The sequence below is a fragment of the Aegilops tauschii genome, chromosome 7 (genome assembly GCF_002575655.3).
Source record: "Aegilops tauschii subsp. strangulata cultivar AL8/78 chromosome 7, Aet v6.0, whole genome shotgun sequence".
Lineage (NCBI taxonomy): Eukaryota > Viridiplantae > Streptophyta > Magnoliopsida > Poales > Poaceae > Aegilops > Aegilops tauschii.
The window spans coordinates 57,923,039-57,939,733 of record NC_053041.3 but is presented as its reverse complement, the minus strand read 5'-3'; the positions used below and the strand labels follow the sequence as shown (position 1 = coordinate 57,939,733).

Genomic DNA, 16,695 nt, shown 5'->3' with positions numbered 1-16,695 from the left:
ATCTTCTTTGGTATTGTGAATGATTCATATGCCTACCATAGACCTTTCATTGAGCAATTTTTGAATGCTTGCTATGATCTCGAGGCCGATGCTTATTCTCTTCTCACACATATTTGCATCACTACCTCACAATTGCATACTTGTCCCTATGATACCGTTGCTTGAGCTCGATTGATATACTTACATGCCATGTCACAATCCTTTGTCACACCATATGCTTTGCATGATGATGACACTTATTTGGTGAATCACCTCTTGAATGCTTGGTTTTGCACCAACGCCAACCACATTTGTTTTTCCAAGTGTTTGTTGTCCTTACTCCTTTTGAAGGAATCACAAGACGGTGCGACATTGGAGAGTGCCCATTTCGAGCTTCAAGATGACAAGTACTTGGTGAACGTCCACTTCTACACGGCGAAGCCATCTCTTTCCCATGGTGATTTGGTTTTTGATCCGAGGTTGGATCTTTCCCAAGGGGGGGCGGAGATGATGCGGAGCATCCTATGGACATCACCATGTCAAGAGTCCGTTCGGCGAGTGATACGTGCGGTATCTACTTCACACACACAAAGGTGAATCATCTCCTTTACACATGCTCACTTGATCCCTTCGAGGATGGTATACTACTTGACACTTCTCCCGTGTGTATGCATAGGTATTGCCGGAGCTTCACGGATGTTGAAGAGTGCAAGCGCCAAGGAACAACTACACGATCCGTGAGGGAAGCATGGAAGCAACGACGGAAGAAGACGGAGCTGCTGACGCTACAGCGGCCAGACATCCGGCACCTGTGCAGCCTCCAAGGAGCTGCACCAATAGACGACCGAAGCATCAGCGCCCGGACATCCGGCCCGTGCGCCCGGACATCCGGCACCTTGGCAACCCCCGGACATCCGACATCATCCCCGGAAATCCGGTAGCAGCGTATCCAGAGAGCAACCAAACTGCCACATCAGCCTGGACATCCGGCCGAGACCGCGGACATCCGGCTCGGCCCGAAGCCCCGGAACTCCGGCCCCCCAGCCCGGACGTCCGGCACTTCCACGTGCCTAACCGGTCCAGAAGCCCATGTATCCCCTCCTCACTTACCCCTTCGTGGCCCTAGACTATATATACTCCTCCACCTCCTTCTAGTGAGGGTTAGCAAAGTGATAGCTCATTTGTATGTGAGCTTTGCTCCTACCTTCTCCTCTTGAGAGAGAGAGACTACTCCATTGGAGGCCAAGACCTCCACGGAGGAGATCCCGAGGGATATCAAGACCCATTCGGTGAAGGATCTATCTAGATCATCAAGCCCCCTCACGGGAAGATCCTTCTAGGATTCAAGCCCCCATCTCCTTTGGATTTGGGATGAACTCTACCTTGTATCTTTCCCTTTGTTGTTCATGTACCTTGTGGATATTGTGTGTTTGATTGTCTAGTGGATGTGTGATTGGACTTGTTCTTGAGTGTTTCCCCTTGTGATTTCTCCCCGTTCTTCCCCGTGTTCTTCGTGTTCTTCGAGGGAATCCACTCCAATCGTGAAAGATCGGCCTACACCGGGTTAGCCCCGTATCAGAATGGGTCCTTTCTAGAGAAGGATTTTCTCTCGAAAGAAGTGAGTGGGAGGAAAGTAGAACTTGATGAGGTAATTGTACCTTCTCTCGAATTGGAAAGTAGTACATCAGAGAAAATTGTTCCCGTAATGCCTACACCAACTAGAGAGGAAGCTAATCATGATGATCATGAAACTTTAGATCAAGTTACTACTGAACTTCGTAGGTCGACAAGAGCACGATCAACACTAGAACGGTATGGTAATCATGTCCTGGAAGTCATGTGACTAGACCAAGGCGAACCTATGAATAATGAAGAAGCTATGATGAGCCCAGATTCCGACAGATGGCTTGAGGCCATGTAATCTAAGATAGGATCCACGTATGAGAACAAAGTGTGGACTTTGGTGGACTTGCCCAATGATCTGCAAGCCATAGAAAATAAATGGATCTTCAAGAAGAAGACTGACGCTGATGGTAATGTTACCGTCTACAAAGCTTGACTTGTCGCGAAAGGTTTTTGACAAGTTCAAGGGGCTGACTACGATGAGACTTTCTCACTCGTAGAGATGCTTAAGTCCGTCTGAATCATGTTAGCAATTGCCGCATTTTATGATTATGAAATCTAGCAAATGGATGCCAAAACTGCATTCCTTAATGGATATCTTAAAGAAGAGTTTTATATGATGCAACCAGAAGGTTTTGTTGATCCTAAAGGTGCTAACAAAGAGTGCAAGCTCCAGCGATCCATTTATGGACTGGTGCAAGCATCTCGGAGTTGGAATATACGCTTTGATGAAGTGATCAAAGCATATGGTTTTATACAGACTTACGGTGAAGCCTATATTTACAAGAAAGTTAGTGGAGCCCTTTAGCATTTCTGATATTATATGTGGTTGACATATTGTTGATTGGAAATGATATAGAATTTCTGGATAGCATAAAAGGATACTTGAATAAGAATTTTTCAATGAAAGACCTCGGTGAAGCTGCTTACATATTGGGCATCAAGATCTATAGAGATAGATCAAGACGCTTGATAAGACTTTCAATGAGTACATACCTTGACTAGATTTTGAAGAAGTTCAAAATGGATGGGTCATAGAAGGAGTTCTTGCCTGTATTGTAAGGTGTGAAGTTGAGTAAGACTCAAAACATGACCACGACAGAAGATAGAGAGAGAATGAAAGTCATTCCCTATGCCTCAGCCATAGGCTCTATAAAGTATGCCATGCTGTGTACCAAAGCTGTTGTGTGCCTTGTCATGAGTCTGGGGGTACAATAGTGATCAAGGAGTAGATCACTGCACACCAGTCAAAATTATCAAAATTATCCTTAGATACCTAAAAGGGACTAAGGAAATGTTTCTCGGTTATGGAGGTGATAAAGAGTTCGTCGTAACGGGTTACGTCGATGCAAGCTTTGACACCCATCCGGATGACTCCTAGTCTTAATCTGGATACGTATTGAACGTGGGAGCAATTAGCTAGAGTAGCTACATGCAAAGCATTGTAGACATAAAAATTTGTAAAATAAATATGGCTCTGAATGTGGCAGACATGTTGACTAAACTTCTCTCACAAGCAAAACATGATCACACCTTAGTACTCTTTGAGTGTTAATCACATGGCGATGTGAACTAGATTATTGACTCTAGTAAACTCGTGTTAGTCACATGGCGACGTGAACTATGGGTGTTAATCACATGGCGATGTGAACTAGATTATTGACTCTAGTGCAAGTGGGAGACTGAATGAAGTTTGCCCTAGAGGCAATAATAAAGTTGTTATTTTATATTTCCTTATTCATGATAAAGGTTTATTATTCATGCTAGAGTTGTATTGATCGGAAACTTAAATACATGTGTGAATACATAAACAAATACCGTGTCCCTAGTAAGCCTCTGCTAGACTAGCTCGTTGATCAAAGATGGTTAATGTTTCCTAACCATAGACATGTGTTGTCATTTGATAACGGGCTCACATCATTAGGAGAATGATGTGATGGACAAGACCCATCCGTTAGCTTAGCATATTGATCGTTCAGTTTATTGCTATTGCTTTCTTCATGTCAAATACATATTCCTTCGACTATGAGATTATGCAACTCCTGGATACCGGAGGAATACCTTGTGTGCTCTCAAACGTCACAACGTAACTGGGTGATCATAAAGATGCTCTACATTTATCTCCAAAGATGTTTGTTGAGTTGGCATAGATCGAGATTAGGATTTGTCACTCCGAGTACCGGAGAGGTATCTCTGGGCCCTCTCGGTAATACACATCATAAGAAGCCTTGCAAACAAAGTAACTAATGAGTTAGTTGCAAGATGATGTATTACGAAATGAGTAAAGAGACTTGCTAGTAATGAGATTGAACTAGCACTACAGGAATATGTCTATTCTCTGGGCCCTCTCGGTAATACACATTCTTTGCCATTAGCCTATTCTTTGACGTCGGTTTTCTGTAAGCGGATGGCAAAGACCTTCTTTGTCGTCCGCCAGCAGACGGCAAAGAACTGGCAGACGGCAAATAAACTAATTCCAGTAGTGTAGGTATAGAGATACCGACGATAGAATCTCGGGCAAGTAACATACCCATGGACAAAGGGAATGACATATGTTGTCATAACGATTCGACCTATAAAGATCTTCATAGAATATGTAGGAACCAATATGGGCATCCAGGTTCCGCTATTGGATATTGACCGGACAGGTGTCTCGGTCATGTGTACATAGTTCTCGAACCCGTAGGGTCCGCACGCTTAACGTTCGTTGACGATATAGTGTTATATGAGTTGGTGACTGAATTTTGTTCGGAGTCCTAGATGAGATCACGGACATGACAAGGAGTCTCGAAATGGTTAAGAGGTAAAGATTGATATATACGACGATGGTATTCGAACACCGAAAGAGTTTCGAAGTGCACTGGGTAGTCATCGGGTCGCCGGAACGGGTTCCGAACACCCCTGGTAAGTGTATGGGCCTAATGGGCCAAAGGAGGGGACAGACCAGCCCACTAGGGGGCTGGTGCGCCCCTCTCCTTGGCAGGCCAGCCCTAGGGGAAGGAAAGGGGAGGGGTGGCCCCTCCTGCCTTTCCCTCCTCGTGAGATCCCGCAGTCATATACAGAAAGGGGGGGGGGGCGGTTTGGGGATGTCCCCAAGTAGGTTTCGGCCCTACATGGGGCGCCCCTTGGCCTCTCCCCTCTCCCTCCCACCTATATATATGTGGGAGGGGGGCGCCACACATAACCACGACAATTGTTTAGCCATGTGCGGCGCCCCCTCCACCGTTTACACCCTCGGTCATATTTTCGTAGTGCTTAGGCGAAGCCCTGCGGAGATAGCTTCACCATCACCGTCACCACGCCGTCGTGCTGCCGGAACTCATCCACTACCTCGCCGTCTTGCTGGATGAAGAAGGCGGAGGACGTCACCGAGCTGAACGTGTGCTGAACGCGGAGGTGCCGTACGTTCGGTACTTGATCGGTTGGAGTGCGAAGAAGTTCGACTAAATCAACCGCGTTACTAAACGCTTTCGTTTATGGTCTACGAGGGTACGTAGACACACTCTCCCCTCTCGTAGCTATGCATCTCCTTGATAGATCTTGCGTGTGCGTAGATTTTTTTGTTTTCCATGCAACGCTTCCCAACGTGCAATGTGTCATTTTTCTTGGGCATTTCATCATACAACCCAAAAGCACCCAGTCCATCGTATATCATGCTGCACTAGGGGTAAGGCGCGCTCCGCTGCATCTATTATAGTTGCATTCTGCATCAACTATGCATGCTAAGCTCAACCCTGAAAACCATGCTTCCAGGCTGTAGCTCGGAGTTCGTAGCTTTAAATAAACTGTAGGACGAAGCTCCAATGGTTATGCTAGTTCTCTTCTGGTTTTATGGTGAAGAATTGGTAGCCAACATGTATGAATGTTCAGGCAAATATGTAACGTGGATAACAATGTATCTTGGTGTGTTTGCATAACAGTTCTATCTCCTACTTTGTAGGAAATGAAAGCTTTCGCTCTGCATCTAAGATTACATAGATTATCTATATTCAATTTGTAGCTGTCAAACTGACTACAGGCATAAGGATTGAAAATATTTACCTCACCTTTTGACAAATTGATTTCATTGTCATCATCACAAATGAATATGTACATACACATATCTGTACAAAAATATTTAAATAATTGACTAAAATCTGTAGAAACAAATCAGAGAAATGATCTCAGGAAGATATATTCAGAACCTGAGCTATAAATTGGTCTCAGAAACAAAACTGACAGCATGATTAATTTTAAGTGTCGCAGAACCGAGAGAGATATAATCAGGCATTAGCTCTACAAATTGAGCTCAGAAGCAAGTATGATATTGGCTTAAATTTGTACAGAATAAAACAGATAAATTACAACACGGTTGAGATAAATTATACATGCCTCTAATACAGCAGAACAAATATATGTGTCAAAAAAAAAATACTCATGTATTATATCAACTTAGCAGGCAAGTCGCGAGATTGAGAGGCTATATATTGCATCATCCGATAGTAAAGTTTCTACTGATTTGAACTTTAACAAAGCAACAAACAATGTCCAAAAAGCTTAAAAGTGTGTTAAATAAAACTCGAGACGAACCCTGTCAGAGAAAAATATGCCTAAAAAGTTCAGAATATGAACCTGGTACTAAAACTTCCTAAAATGGCCGCGCTCCTATTATCTGCTTAATCGACGGTTCTTCGTGTGTTTCGTCTCGCCCGAGCCGCTCCCGCGGGCGGCAGGGCGAACCCTAGCCGCCGCTGGACCAGCCCTCTTCCTCACCTCCTCTCCTCCTCGCCGCCGCCGGAGGGCGCCGCCGGGCAAAGCCCGGTCGGCGTCGGCTACGGCGGGGCCTTCTAGCCCCCTCCCCTGTTGCTCGCGGCGCAGACGCGACAGCTTGGCAGGGGTGCGTCGCTCGCGCGGGGCGGCGCGGCGGCGACCCGGGCGGCCGTGCTGGTGGCGCGGCCTGCCGGTGGAGCAGCGGCGGCGGCTGCGCGGATGGATGGGCGGCTGGCAAGGCGGAGATGGCGGGGTCGGCTCCTGTCGGTCCAGATCCCCTTGGCGGCCGGCTCGGGCTGCGGCAGCGTGGGCCGGAGGGCGCTCTGCCTTGGCGGGCTGCTGCTCCGGCGAGGCTGAGGAGCCGCCTGCTGCTGTTGCCTGGCGGCGGGCGGGGCTCCGGGGGCGGCACGCCTGGTGGCGGCAGTGGTCCAGATCCGACCACGGGCTGCAGCGGGCGGGTCCCGGTGGACCCCTTCTCTTCGGGCCATGGCTCGGCCTCCTTCTCCTCTCGGTCGGGGTCGGAGGCGGGCTGGTGCTGGTGGAGGTGGGGGCGTGCCGGCCGGATCTGATGCGAGTGTTCCGGCAGGCGGCGCGGGTTGGACAGCGGCCGGGCGTGGCCGCTGCTCCGGCCGTGGGCGGCGGCGTGGGAAGGTCTCGGTGATGGCCTCCCGGTGTCGTGGCCGCTCCACGGTAGCTCGACGGATCTGTTCGCGGCAGCGGCCGGCTTCTCCGGCGTCGGCTCGTCTGCAGTCGGGCCGTTTCGGCCTTCACCCCATCTCCTCGTCGCCCGGGCGTTACTCCCATCAATGGGCTGGTCCTCTCCCAGCTGCGGTCCACCGCTCGTCTCGCGCCCCGGTGCTGCAGGACCGAGCTCGTCCCGCGCCCGATGCAGCAGGACCGAGCTTGTCTCGCGCACGGTGCAGCAGGACTGACCTCGTCCCCCTCTCGATGCAGCAGGACCGAGCTCGTCTCGCGCTCAGGGCTGTAGGACGGGTCGGTGGATGCCAGTTTTGGCCGACCTATTGGGTCTCAATGCTGGGGGTCGCCCAGGAGGGCGAAAGGTGGGACCTTTTCGCTCGTCTCTTTCGTTGGGGTGCCACGGGTCTCGGGTGAGGTTGTGTCAAGGTCTTGGATGCTGGGGCGGCGGCCCTGGTAGTGGTAGTGCGGTGCTCGTGGGCAGAGCCCGTGCCTTGGTGCTGCCCGGTCTCCATGGCCGTGTGGGCGGCATGGTTGCCGGGGTGTGGCGTTCGGTGGTGGTGAGTGTTGGCCGAGGTGAAAACATGTTCTATCTTCGGACGGACCGGCGGCGGCGAAGATCGTTCCCTTCTTGAAGGCGTCGTCGCGGCTATCATTCCCCGTCATGTGGCTCCGGGGGAAACTCTGATCCTTGGATCGGGCGGTGGCGGCGCGCCGGTGTCGTTCCCTTCTTGAAGGTACCGCCTTGGAGTGCATGGTTCGTCATATGTAGCTTCATCTCTGTGTGGTAGTGCTAGGGATGGTGTTGCTGCGCTCAGCGCCTTTGTATCCCGCCCTGGGTGTGTGCGTGTGTTGTGGTGGCGTGGCGTGTGTTTGTACTAGATGCTTGTTGGTTGGTGCTTTATATATAAAGCGGGGCGAAAGCCTTTTCGGTAACTTCCTAAAATACTATACTGCACACCAAATACTTTGCTATGTTTTCTACTGTCAAGAATATGAGCTAAAATCACATGGAGATTATTAAATTGTTCCAAATATGAATCCAGAACCCCAAAAGAGATTATTCATTTGGTTTCAGCGTGATCCAACAGTCACAAAAGGAACGATCTGACGGCTTAAAATTCGGCGATCCGGTGTTGGCGCCGGTCGGCCGTGCCTAAAAGAAAAGATATTCCTAAAACCTTCAAAGTGCACGCGCACTATTTAGACGAGTCGAGCGGCCGGCTGCTGGCCACACGATCTCGCTCCTATCGTCCTGCGTGTGGGTCAGGTGCTACTTTGTCGGGACGGTTTTCCCGAGCCTTATCCTCTCCGTCGCAGGCGCTGCCCCTGCTCTCCCGTTCTTGCCCATCGCGGGCGCTGCCCCTGGCCCCTGCTCCTCCCATTCTCTCCATGGCGCCGCCCTAGCCCCCCCTCTCCTTCCCATGACAGGCACCAAGATCGACGGTCGAGCCTCTGCCGCCTTTCTGCCCCATTCATCCAGCTTCAGGTGCTCGACGGAGGCCGGCGAGAATCTTTGACGAGGTAGATGGATTGCTGGGGTTGGATGGATTGGACGGAAGAGATCTGAGGTTCGTTCCCTTCCCCTGTTCTTGCGTGCTTCCCTTTCTTCAGATTTATCGGTCTTTTTGGGGATGGGTGTATTAGGACATGTTCCTCTTTCAGATTTATCCATCACATCACAGCTTCTGAGACCTGAAGGTTGCAGTTTGGAAGAAGATCACTTGTGTTTTCTGATTTTCTATCTTGCCTCTGTGTACTAGCAGCAACTGAACATGTGATCTTGTTCCTGCTACTATACTAAATACTACTGTATATTTTGACTGGCGAATGTGTGTGTGTATGCAGTCTATATGTCACTGTCAGAACCTTATTGAACTTGTTTGGAGTTACAGGACACGCTCACTTGTTTGTGTCGTAGATGGATCATTTTTCCGCGGGAGTAGACAATTCATTTTACACATGTGGCATGCTTATGCAGAACTTTCGCCGGGAGTTAGTAAGGTTTCAGGAGGATGATGGACGCCGACGAGATTGTCCATTTCGCCTTCCCGTCCTATGACCAGATGAATTGCGGCATCAAGATGTCAGCCAAGACGATGGCGTCATTGTTATAGTTTGTGTGGTTCTTGACCAAACACGTTGGATTGGCGAGGTATGAGTTGCTGGAGTTTTGCTTAGGTGAAAGTTTTTTTGGTACAATACTGTTGTACTAAGTTGGTTATGATAGTAGTATAAGTTGGATATGACTATTGGGAAACTGCATAGCACGATGATACTAAGTTGGCTAGATGGTTTGTGCAGTTGCACAAGAGCTTCTACTTAGTTGGCTTTTTTACTTAGTCAGGTTTCTGCAGTTTGCCGCAGGGGGACCGAGGTTTGTGCTTTTGTGTGAGGGTGTTTGTTGGGAGGTGGGAGTTTTGCCGAGATTTGAGCGGTCTTTGTGTGCGTTTTTTTGGGTGTTTTTTCATGGGGTGCGACGAGTTGATTAAGCTGTTTATACAAACATTTATGCGCACTGGTCAACTTGAATTAAACTGATTGGCTAGTCAGGCTTGTGCACAGTTGCACAAGAGTTTCTACTTAGTTGGTTTGATTGACTTGTTATTTTTCAGTTGCCAACTTCATATTAAGAGTAGCCATTTATTCTGCCCATGTGCAACTTTGTTAATACAAGTTGCACAAGGGAACCTAATTAGTTGGAATCATCAGCATTTGTAGTTGCACAAATAGTATCCAACTAGTTGACATCCTTAGCCTTTTATGTAACTGCGTTGACATCCTCAGCATTTTTTTTATCTAGAAGCCTGACCTGAATGTGCAATTTTGCTGGTCATGGAAGCAGAGCAGACATTTTTTATGGCTTCACGAACTGCAATGCAAAGCTGGATTTTCATACAGTTGTGATTAGTACTTTTTTCTGCAGAACTCAATGCAGCTAGTATTTTCAACAGCATCAACATCATTTTTATAAACTCGGTTTTTGGTTTGGTGACGGTGTGATGATTTGTTGTCTCGTCATGCAAGTGCGGAATAACTATTTTCAGACTTGGTATCCTCAAGATTTCTAGTTGCACAAGAGTATCCATTTAGTTGGCATCCTCAGCATTTCTAGTTTCAAGGAACAGTATACAACTAGTTGACATCCTCAGCCTTTCTAGTTGCACAAGAGTATATAATTTAGTCCTATCTCCAAACTTTTTGAGGGTTGCCCAAGAGTATCTTTGGCACCTTTAGACTTTATACTTGCACAGTAGTATGTAATAAGTTGGCATCCTCAGCAATTCTAGTTGCACAATACTTTCTAACTAGTTGACATACTCAAGACTTTTTCTAGTTGCACAAGAGTATCTATTTAGTTGGCATCCTCAGCATTTCTAGTTGCACAAGAGTATCTATTTAGTTGGCATTCTCAGCATTTCTAGTTGCACAACAAACATAATACTGTGTTGGCATCCTCAACCTTTTTAATCCAGATTTCTGAAGAAGAACAATTTTTTTAATGCAGTGTTAACTAATCACCTTTTTTCACCTTCAGGATATTGTGCAGGGGGATGAGGGTAATGAAGGAGATAATACAGAACGATAGTCACAAGCTAGTAGGATAAGGGCATCACCTGGGAGGTTGGTGACGTTGAACAATAAGTTGAGCCCATTACAAAAGTCTCACCTCTGCCAGAAGCTGTTTGAATATGGAACAATAAGTTTTGCATTGGAGGGAATTCAGATTTCGGAACTTGTTTGTACGCTCATTTTTTACATTTTTCTTTATTGCTCTTTTTGTCGCATAGAGCAGTTGTGTCTCTTGCACAGTTTTTACTAAATAGGTTGCACAGATACAACCCAGTAATTGGTTTATTCCTTTTTCTCACATTTTTTTCTTGTTTTCAATGATGTACGGGTTCTTTTGGCCAAAGAGGCTGATCTAGATTTGCTGCACATAATTCAAGCTACAATTCTTGTACACTACTATTTGGGAAGTAGAAATAAGATTATGATGTCAGGAAATAGATTTTCATCTTTTTTATGTTTTACTTTTAGTATATAGAACACCCTATAGAACATATTCCCGCTACTGCTATTTGTGTGAGACAAGACTATTGTACTCTCCTTTGTACTACTGTTTCTTGTGCTTCTTCTGGTCTGGATTCATGTTTTAGTTGCACACATTTACAGCAAAAGTTGGCTTTGGATTCATGTTTAGTTGCACAAATATATGTATATTTTTGCACAAACAGCACACATCCATGTCGGTGTGTGTTGGTTGCACACATTTACAGCAAAAGTTGGCTTTTAAAATCCATGATTAGTTTGCACATCTCTTTTCTAGTCTTGGCTGTTTGGTTGCACACATAGCAGGAAAAGTTGGTTTTGGATCCATGTTTTAGTTGGCACAAATATAGGCTTCTATTTGCACACATGGCATAAAAAGGTTTCTTATGATCCTTCCCCTGATTTTCAGTATGAGTAAATAGGCTATAAAATATGTTTTTATGGTGTTTTTGTCTATGTGTTTTCTTATGAAGCTTCTCCTGATTTTCTTTTATGTCATGTATGTAGGGAGATGATGGTGATCAATACCGTCTTGTAAAGCGTCAAAGACGGAAAGCAAAAGCCACAACACCCGATGTAGGCGGTTCCTCATCTACAACCAATCCTGATTCAGTGCCATCTCAACATGTCAGCATTGCATGTAGGAAATCGGCAACCCGAGCACCTACTGTGGCAACTCCAACACCTAGTGAGCCAGCTGCAGGTCAACACATGCATAATGCATCATCTGATGGGCCGACACCAGCAACTAGTGAGGGAAACACACTTTCATCTGTGCCAGCTCCAGTAATCACTGTGCCAAGTACAGTATCAAGTGAGGCAACTGTAACTCCAGATGTGCCACCCCCAGTAGCCAATGTGCCACCTGAAGGTCAAACTGTGCCAACTGCAGGGCATATGTTGGATGTTGGTGTGAACATCTTTTGTGCCTATTTTGTATCTATTTTCATCGGATGTTGGTGTGAACAATCTTTTATGCACGTTGTGTGCCTACAGGTGGCTGCTGCAACTTGTCTAGTTGCACGAAAGCAGTATATAGTTGCACCAACTTGTTTACTTTTTTTGGCACACAGTGTTGCTACAATTGGCTGCTGTAACTTGATTGGTTGCACGAAAGCAGCATATTGGTTGCACAGATTCTGTGCCAACCCCCTACATAATCCATGTGATTTCTGTACCAAATTCATGAATCAAAGGTTCGTTCAAGAAAACCAGCTAGAGGACAAGTCTGCAAGTCATGTCAAGGGAGGAAGCAAAGCAGAGGAAGGGGAATTCTCTCCTGGAGTTCTCTCCTCCTGGTACGTTTGTCCTTCTTGTTTGCTCCTTTTTGTTTGGCTTTTTTCTTGATGTTTTCCTGGTTCTTTTTCCCTTTCTCCCTCTCTTCCCCTCTTCTGTTCTTAATTTTTTGGAGCCGCCATGGATTTTCTTGGCGATGGAGGTTTCACCATGGCGAATCCTTCTTTCGTGGGGAAGAAGTAGATGGCGTGGGGGCAGTTAGAGGGGAGATTCGGGTGTGGAGGTACAAAGGCGGGGGCGGGTGGTTGGGTGCACATGATCCCCACGGCCAGCTGTCGCGCGCGGGCACCGTGGTTGGTAGTTGATGTTTCGCGCCCGCGGGAGGATTGGAGACTTTCGTTTTTGACCATGCGCCCCGACCAGGTCTTTCCTTTTATGACAGCCGCTCGGTAACCCTCCCAAGCGCCCGGGCGCCAGCTAGACGCGTCCAAAAATATTTCTAGGGGGTGATAGATGTGAGGAGTCCGTTTTCTATCATTTTTTTATATAAAACGAGTTAGATTTAAGCACACAAGATATAAATAATAGACCTACAGATAGACTTTTCAATACGAACGGCGTGTTTAAACACAAGACTTCGTAGAACCACGGACGCTTTATTTTCTGACGAGAATCATCAACCAAGCGGTTTTCGTGATGGCGAAAGAGCAGCGCCAGCCGGCATGGCCGGACCTGCCGGAGGATCTCCTGCTCCTGGTCCTCCGCCGCCTGGCGTCCTTCGTAGATCGCGTCCGAGCAGGCGCAGTCTGCAGGCCGTGGCGCTCCGCCGCCAGCCAGCTCCCACCGACGCGGCTCCCCTGGGTTGTGTTCGGCGACGGCACCCTCTTCGACCTGGCCAACGACAGCACGCCGCACCCGCACTACCGCCTGCGTCTCCCCGATGACTGCTGGCGCTACACCGCCGGCGAGAACATGCTGTTTCTCGTGCACCAGCGCGATGGCAGCTGCTCCATCATGAACTCTCTCTCCGGTGCCACTACCCATCTTCCCGAGCTAGCTGATCTCTTGCGGAATTACAACATCCCGCACCGAAAGCGAAACGAGCTCCGGCGCATCCCCCACTCCCAGGACCAAAACGAGCCAATGAAAGCCATAGCAAAGGTGGTGGTGTCCTCGGCCTCGGCGTCGGACGACCCCATCGTCGCCGTCCTGCTCGAACACGATATCATCGTTTCTACTTGCCGACCGGCCGGCGAGGGCAACGCGTGCCTCCTGGCGATGCTGAGGAACGACGACGTCATCGACATTGTCCTGTTCCAAGGGAAAATCTACGCCCTCTCCATGGGCCATGTCCTCGAGGCCCTCGAGCTCAACAATGGACACCAAGGCTACGAGCTCAAGTACAGTACCGAATTGATAAAGCACCCATGGCAACAACACCACCAAGATTACCAAGACGTTATCCTTGATCCCTTGGTCGAGATGTATCTGGTCGAGTCTGGTGGCAAGCTGCTGATGGTGAAGCGATGGGTCCGCCGCCCATTTACGCCCTGCACCCCGGATGGTAGAAGAACTTTCCGGTTGGAGGTGTGGGAGGCAGACCTGAGCCAACGCCGGTGGAACAAGTTGGACGCCAGCCTACAAGGCCAGGCGCTCTTTGTTAGCAGGCCGTGCTCCAAGTCTTTGCCAGCTGGTCATGGAGTTCGAGAAGACTGTATCTACTTTCTGAACAGACTCCACGAGTGGAAGCAGCTGGAGGTACCTCTCGGCGACTCTGGCGTATACAGCATTAGAGACAAGGCGTTCACCCCGTTGCTGCGTGACTGGACGCTATCGCTACCGTGGAAGAGCGGGCGGTTTCCATCATGGTTTTTTCCTGTCCAAGTTTAATCAAGTCATCAAAATGTGCCTGCACTTATCGTTTAGTGGTTGTTTTCCTAATTGCCTGTCTAAAGGAACAAAATATTTTTTGTATGCATTCTTTTATGATTAGCTGGTTTACTGGTATGTTTTTCTATAGTTTTGCTAAAGCCCGTCTAGATATGCCCTAACTATTATACATCTAACTCCTATGTCATTGATTTTATATAGAGATTTGTGCGGGTTTTTTTTTCTTTTTTTTTCTTTTTATGGTTAATTGAGTCATTTAGATGTGTAATAACTAAGGCACATCTCAATGTGCCCTGGATAGACCCAAATTTTTTAACCATGTCTTGAATTTTACATCATGGCGACTTCATATCGTTACCAAATGTTTGGCTAGATGTGTTTGGTTGCAGTTAATATTTATTTGCATGTCCCTGCAGTTTTCAAAGCTTGGTCGTATTTTGTTTTATAATATGTACTCTCTTCGTTTCTAAATATATGTCTTTTTAGAGATTCCAATATGGACTACATACGAAGCAAAATGAGTGAATCTACTCTTTAAAATATGTTTATATACATCCATATGTTGTAGTCCATTTGAAATATCTAAAAAGAGTTATATTTAGGAACGGAGCGAGTAGTATGTAGTATATGAAATCTAGATACATCATAGCTTATATGACGTTTCACCTAATACATACGTAACCTTGTATCTATACATTAAGTCTAATGAGGGAGTTTTGTGATTTGTTTTTGTCGGATGATGCATATTTTAGCCGTTTTCATTTAAGACTGAAGTGATCCTAATAGTAGAAGGGTCGGTGGATAGCCTTGCGAAAGTGGCCACACAGCATCCCTTCAGTAACCAATCTATTTTTTTTAATAATGATGATCATCACACTTCTATTTACTTACAACTTAAAATTACAACTCGATACTTGTCGGGGATATTCACCACGACCAAGACCCGGCTCATGAGGTTAAGTCATCTCTGGAGTTAAGTTTACCCGGATAAATGAGTAGGACAAATAAGCGGGACATAATGAGCGGGACAAATGAGCGGGCTACAGCCTTGACTTGGCCTGCGATGAGACCACCGCATGGACTCAGTTGTTATATAAAGCGTGTCCGTGGGTCGTCAGGAGAGGGGAAGAAAAATAAGTAGCCAGGGAAGGATAAGTCTCCAGGGATAAGAAGCCCGCGATAAATAGCCAGGGATAAGTCGCCAGGGATAAGAAGCCAGGGATAAGAAGCCTGCGATAAGTGGCCAGGGATAAGTCAAAATAGACTAGTCTTAATTCTACTAGGACTCTACATAGAAGCCGGCCCCTTTTGAGGGAGTCCTAGACTAAGAGGTCCTCGGGCCGTCGACCCTGGACGTGGGCCGAACTAATGGGCCACCATGGGGACGAGCTGGAGTGCGGACTTGTGACCGAACAGGACATCTTCGGCAGTGGCGGACCTAGCGCACTAGGCCAGGGTGGGCCAGCAGTGTACTGTACGTATTCACTTATTTTTTTCTTTTACTTTTTAGCTTTTCTCCTATGGTATAAATGATGTTTTCAAATCTCAGGATGGGCCATGGCCCACCCTGGCCACCCTCTACCTCCGCCACTGATCTTCGGAGTCGTGGTGTGCCCTCCAAGTTAGGATTAGTGTGCTCTTTCCTTCATTGTAATCGATGGCTTGTAACCTTAACCCTATCGGTGTCTATATAAACCAGAGGGTTTGGGGGCTTAAAGGCTAGAGCTACATTCATCACCTCCTACCTTAGGTTTAGCTCACCTGATCTCAAGGTCGACCTACTCTGTAACTATACCATACATCAAATATAATCAAGCAGGACGTAGGGTTTTACCTCTTCGAGAATGTCCAAACCTGGGTAAATCCCGGGTTCATCGCCCCTTGTTCCCCATTGATCCTAGATCCACATCTCCGGACCCCCTACCCTAGATCCGCCGATTTTGACACCGACATTGGTGCTTTCATTGAAAGTTCCGTTGCTGGGTCGCCAAAGGATCCATGGCCCGCCTACTCATCGGAGAAGGTGTCAGCTTTGGGGACCTCTTTGTCCTCGGCCAACTCTTTGCGTTCGGCAGTTTTGTGCTGCACGCCAACTCAACTGGTCATCTAGATCAGATCAACAACTTTCCCCCCAGACACCGGATTCGATTCGGCAATCTGGAGTACGTTGCGGACGCCCGAGGCGATCTGGTGTTTGCCGGATTCGCTGCGCCCGCTCCAGGGCTATCCTCTGATCCGATCTACGGGTCGGCCCCGATCCCCCATCCGGCCTCAAGCTCGGACGTCTCTGCCTCGGACGGAGACCGAGAATCCCCTTCGACCACAGTAACCGCCGAAGACCCGACTTCGGGCCACAACGCGGAACTGGTGTTCGGACACTGAGAATCGATTTCAGCCTAACCCTCCCCCGGCAGCACCTATGTGGCCTTGAGCCCCAACGACGGGTCGATGTTCGGTAGCCAGGAGTCA

General features: G+C 47.7%; 1 protein-coding gene and 1 long non-coding RNA gene across 4 annotated transcripts; both read left to right on the top strand.

Moving 5' to 3' along the window:
• The first annotated feature begins 8,280 nt into the window (after positions 1–8,280).
• Positions 8,281–12,257, top strand: LOC109776536 (uncharacterized). Of its 3 annotated transcripts, none has more exons than XR_012190051.1 (4): positions 8,281–8,618; positions 9,029–9,202; positions 10,586–10,671; positions 11,608–12,257. It is a non-coding gene; the product is annotated as an uncharacterized lncRNA (long non-coding RNA). The 3 variants fall into 3 exon arrangements; XR_002236103.4 differs by having other exon boundaries at positions 10,586–10,790; XR_002236101.4 differs by lacking the exon at positions 11,608–12,257 and having other exon boundaries at positions 10,586–11,057.
• Positions 12,258–13,032: 775 nt separating this feature from the next.
• Positions 13,033–14,226, top strand: LOC109776533 (F-box protein At2g26160-like). The gene has a single exon (XM_020335178.1). It carries the CDS (start codon positions 13,033–13,035, stop codon positions 14,224–14,226), a length of 1,194 nt encoding a protein of 397 aa, XP_020190767.1.
• The last annotated feature ends 2,469 nt before the right edge of the window (positions 14,227–16,695 follow it).

Bases quoted from the DNA above. Each gene is read 5' to 3' on its own strand.
- LOC109776533 (XM_020335178.1), top strand. From the start codon at position 13,033: ATGGCGAAAGAGCAGCGCCAGCCGGCATGGCCGGACCTGCCGGAGGAT.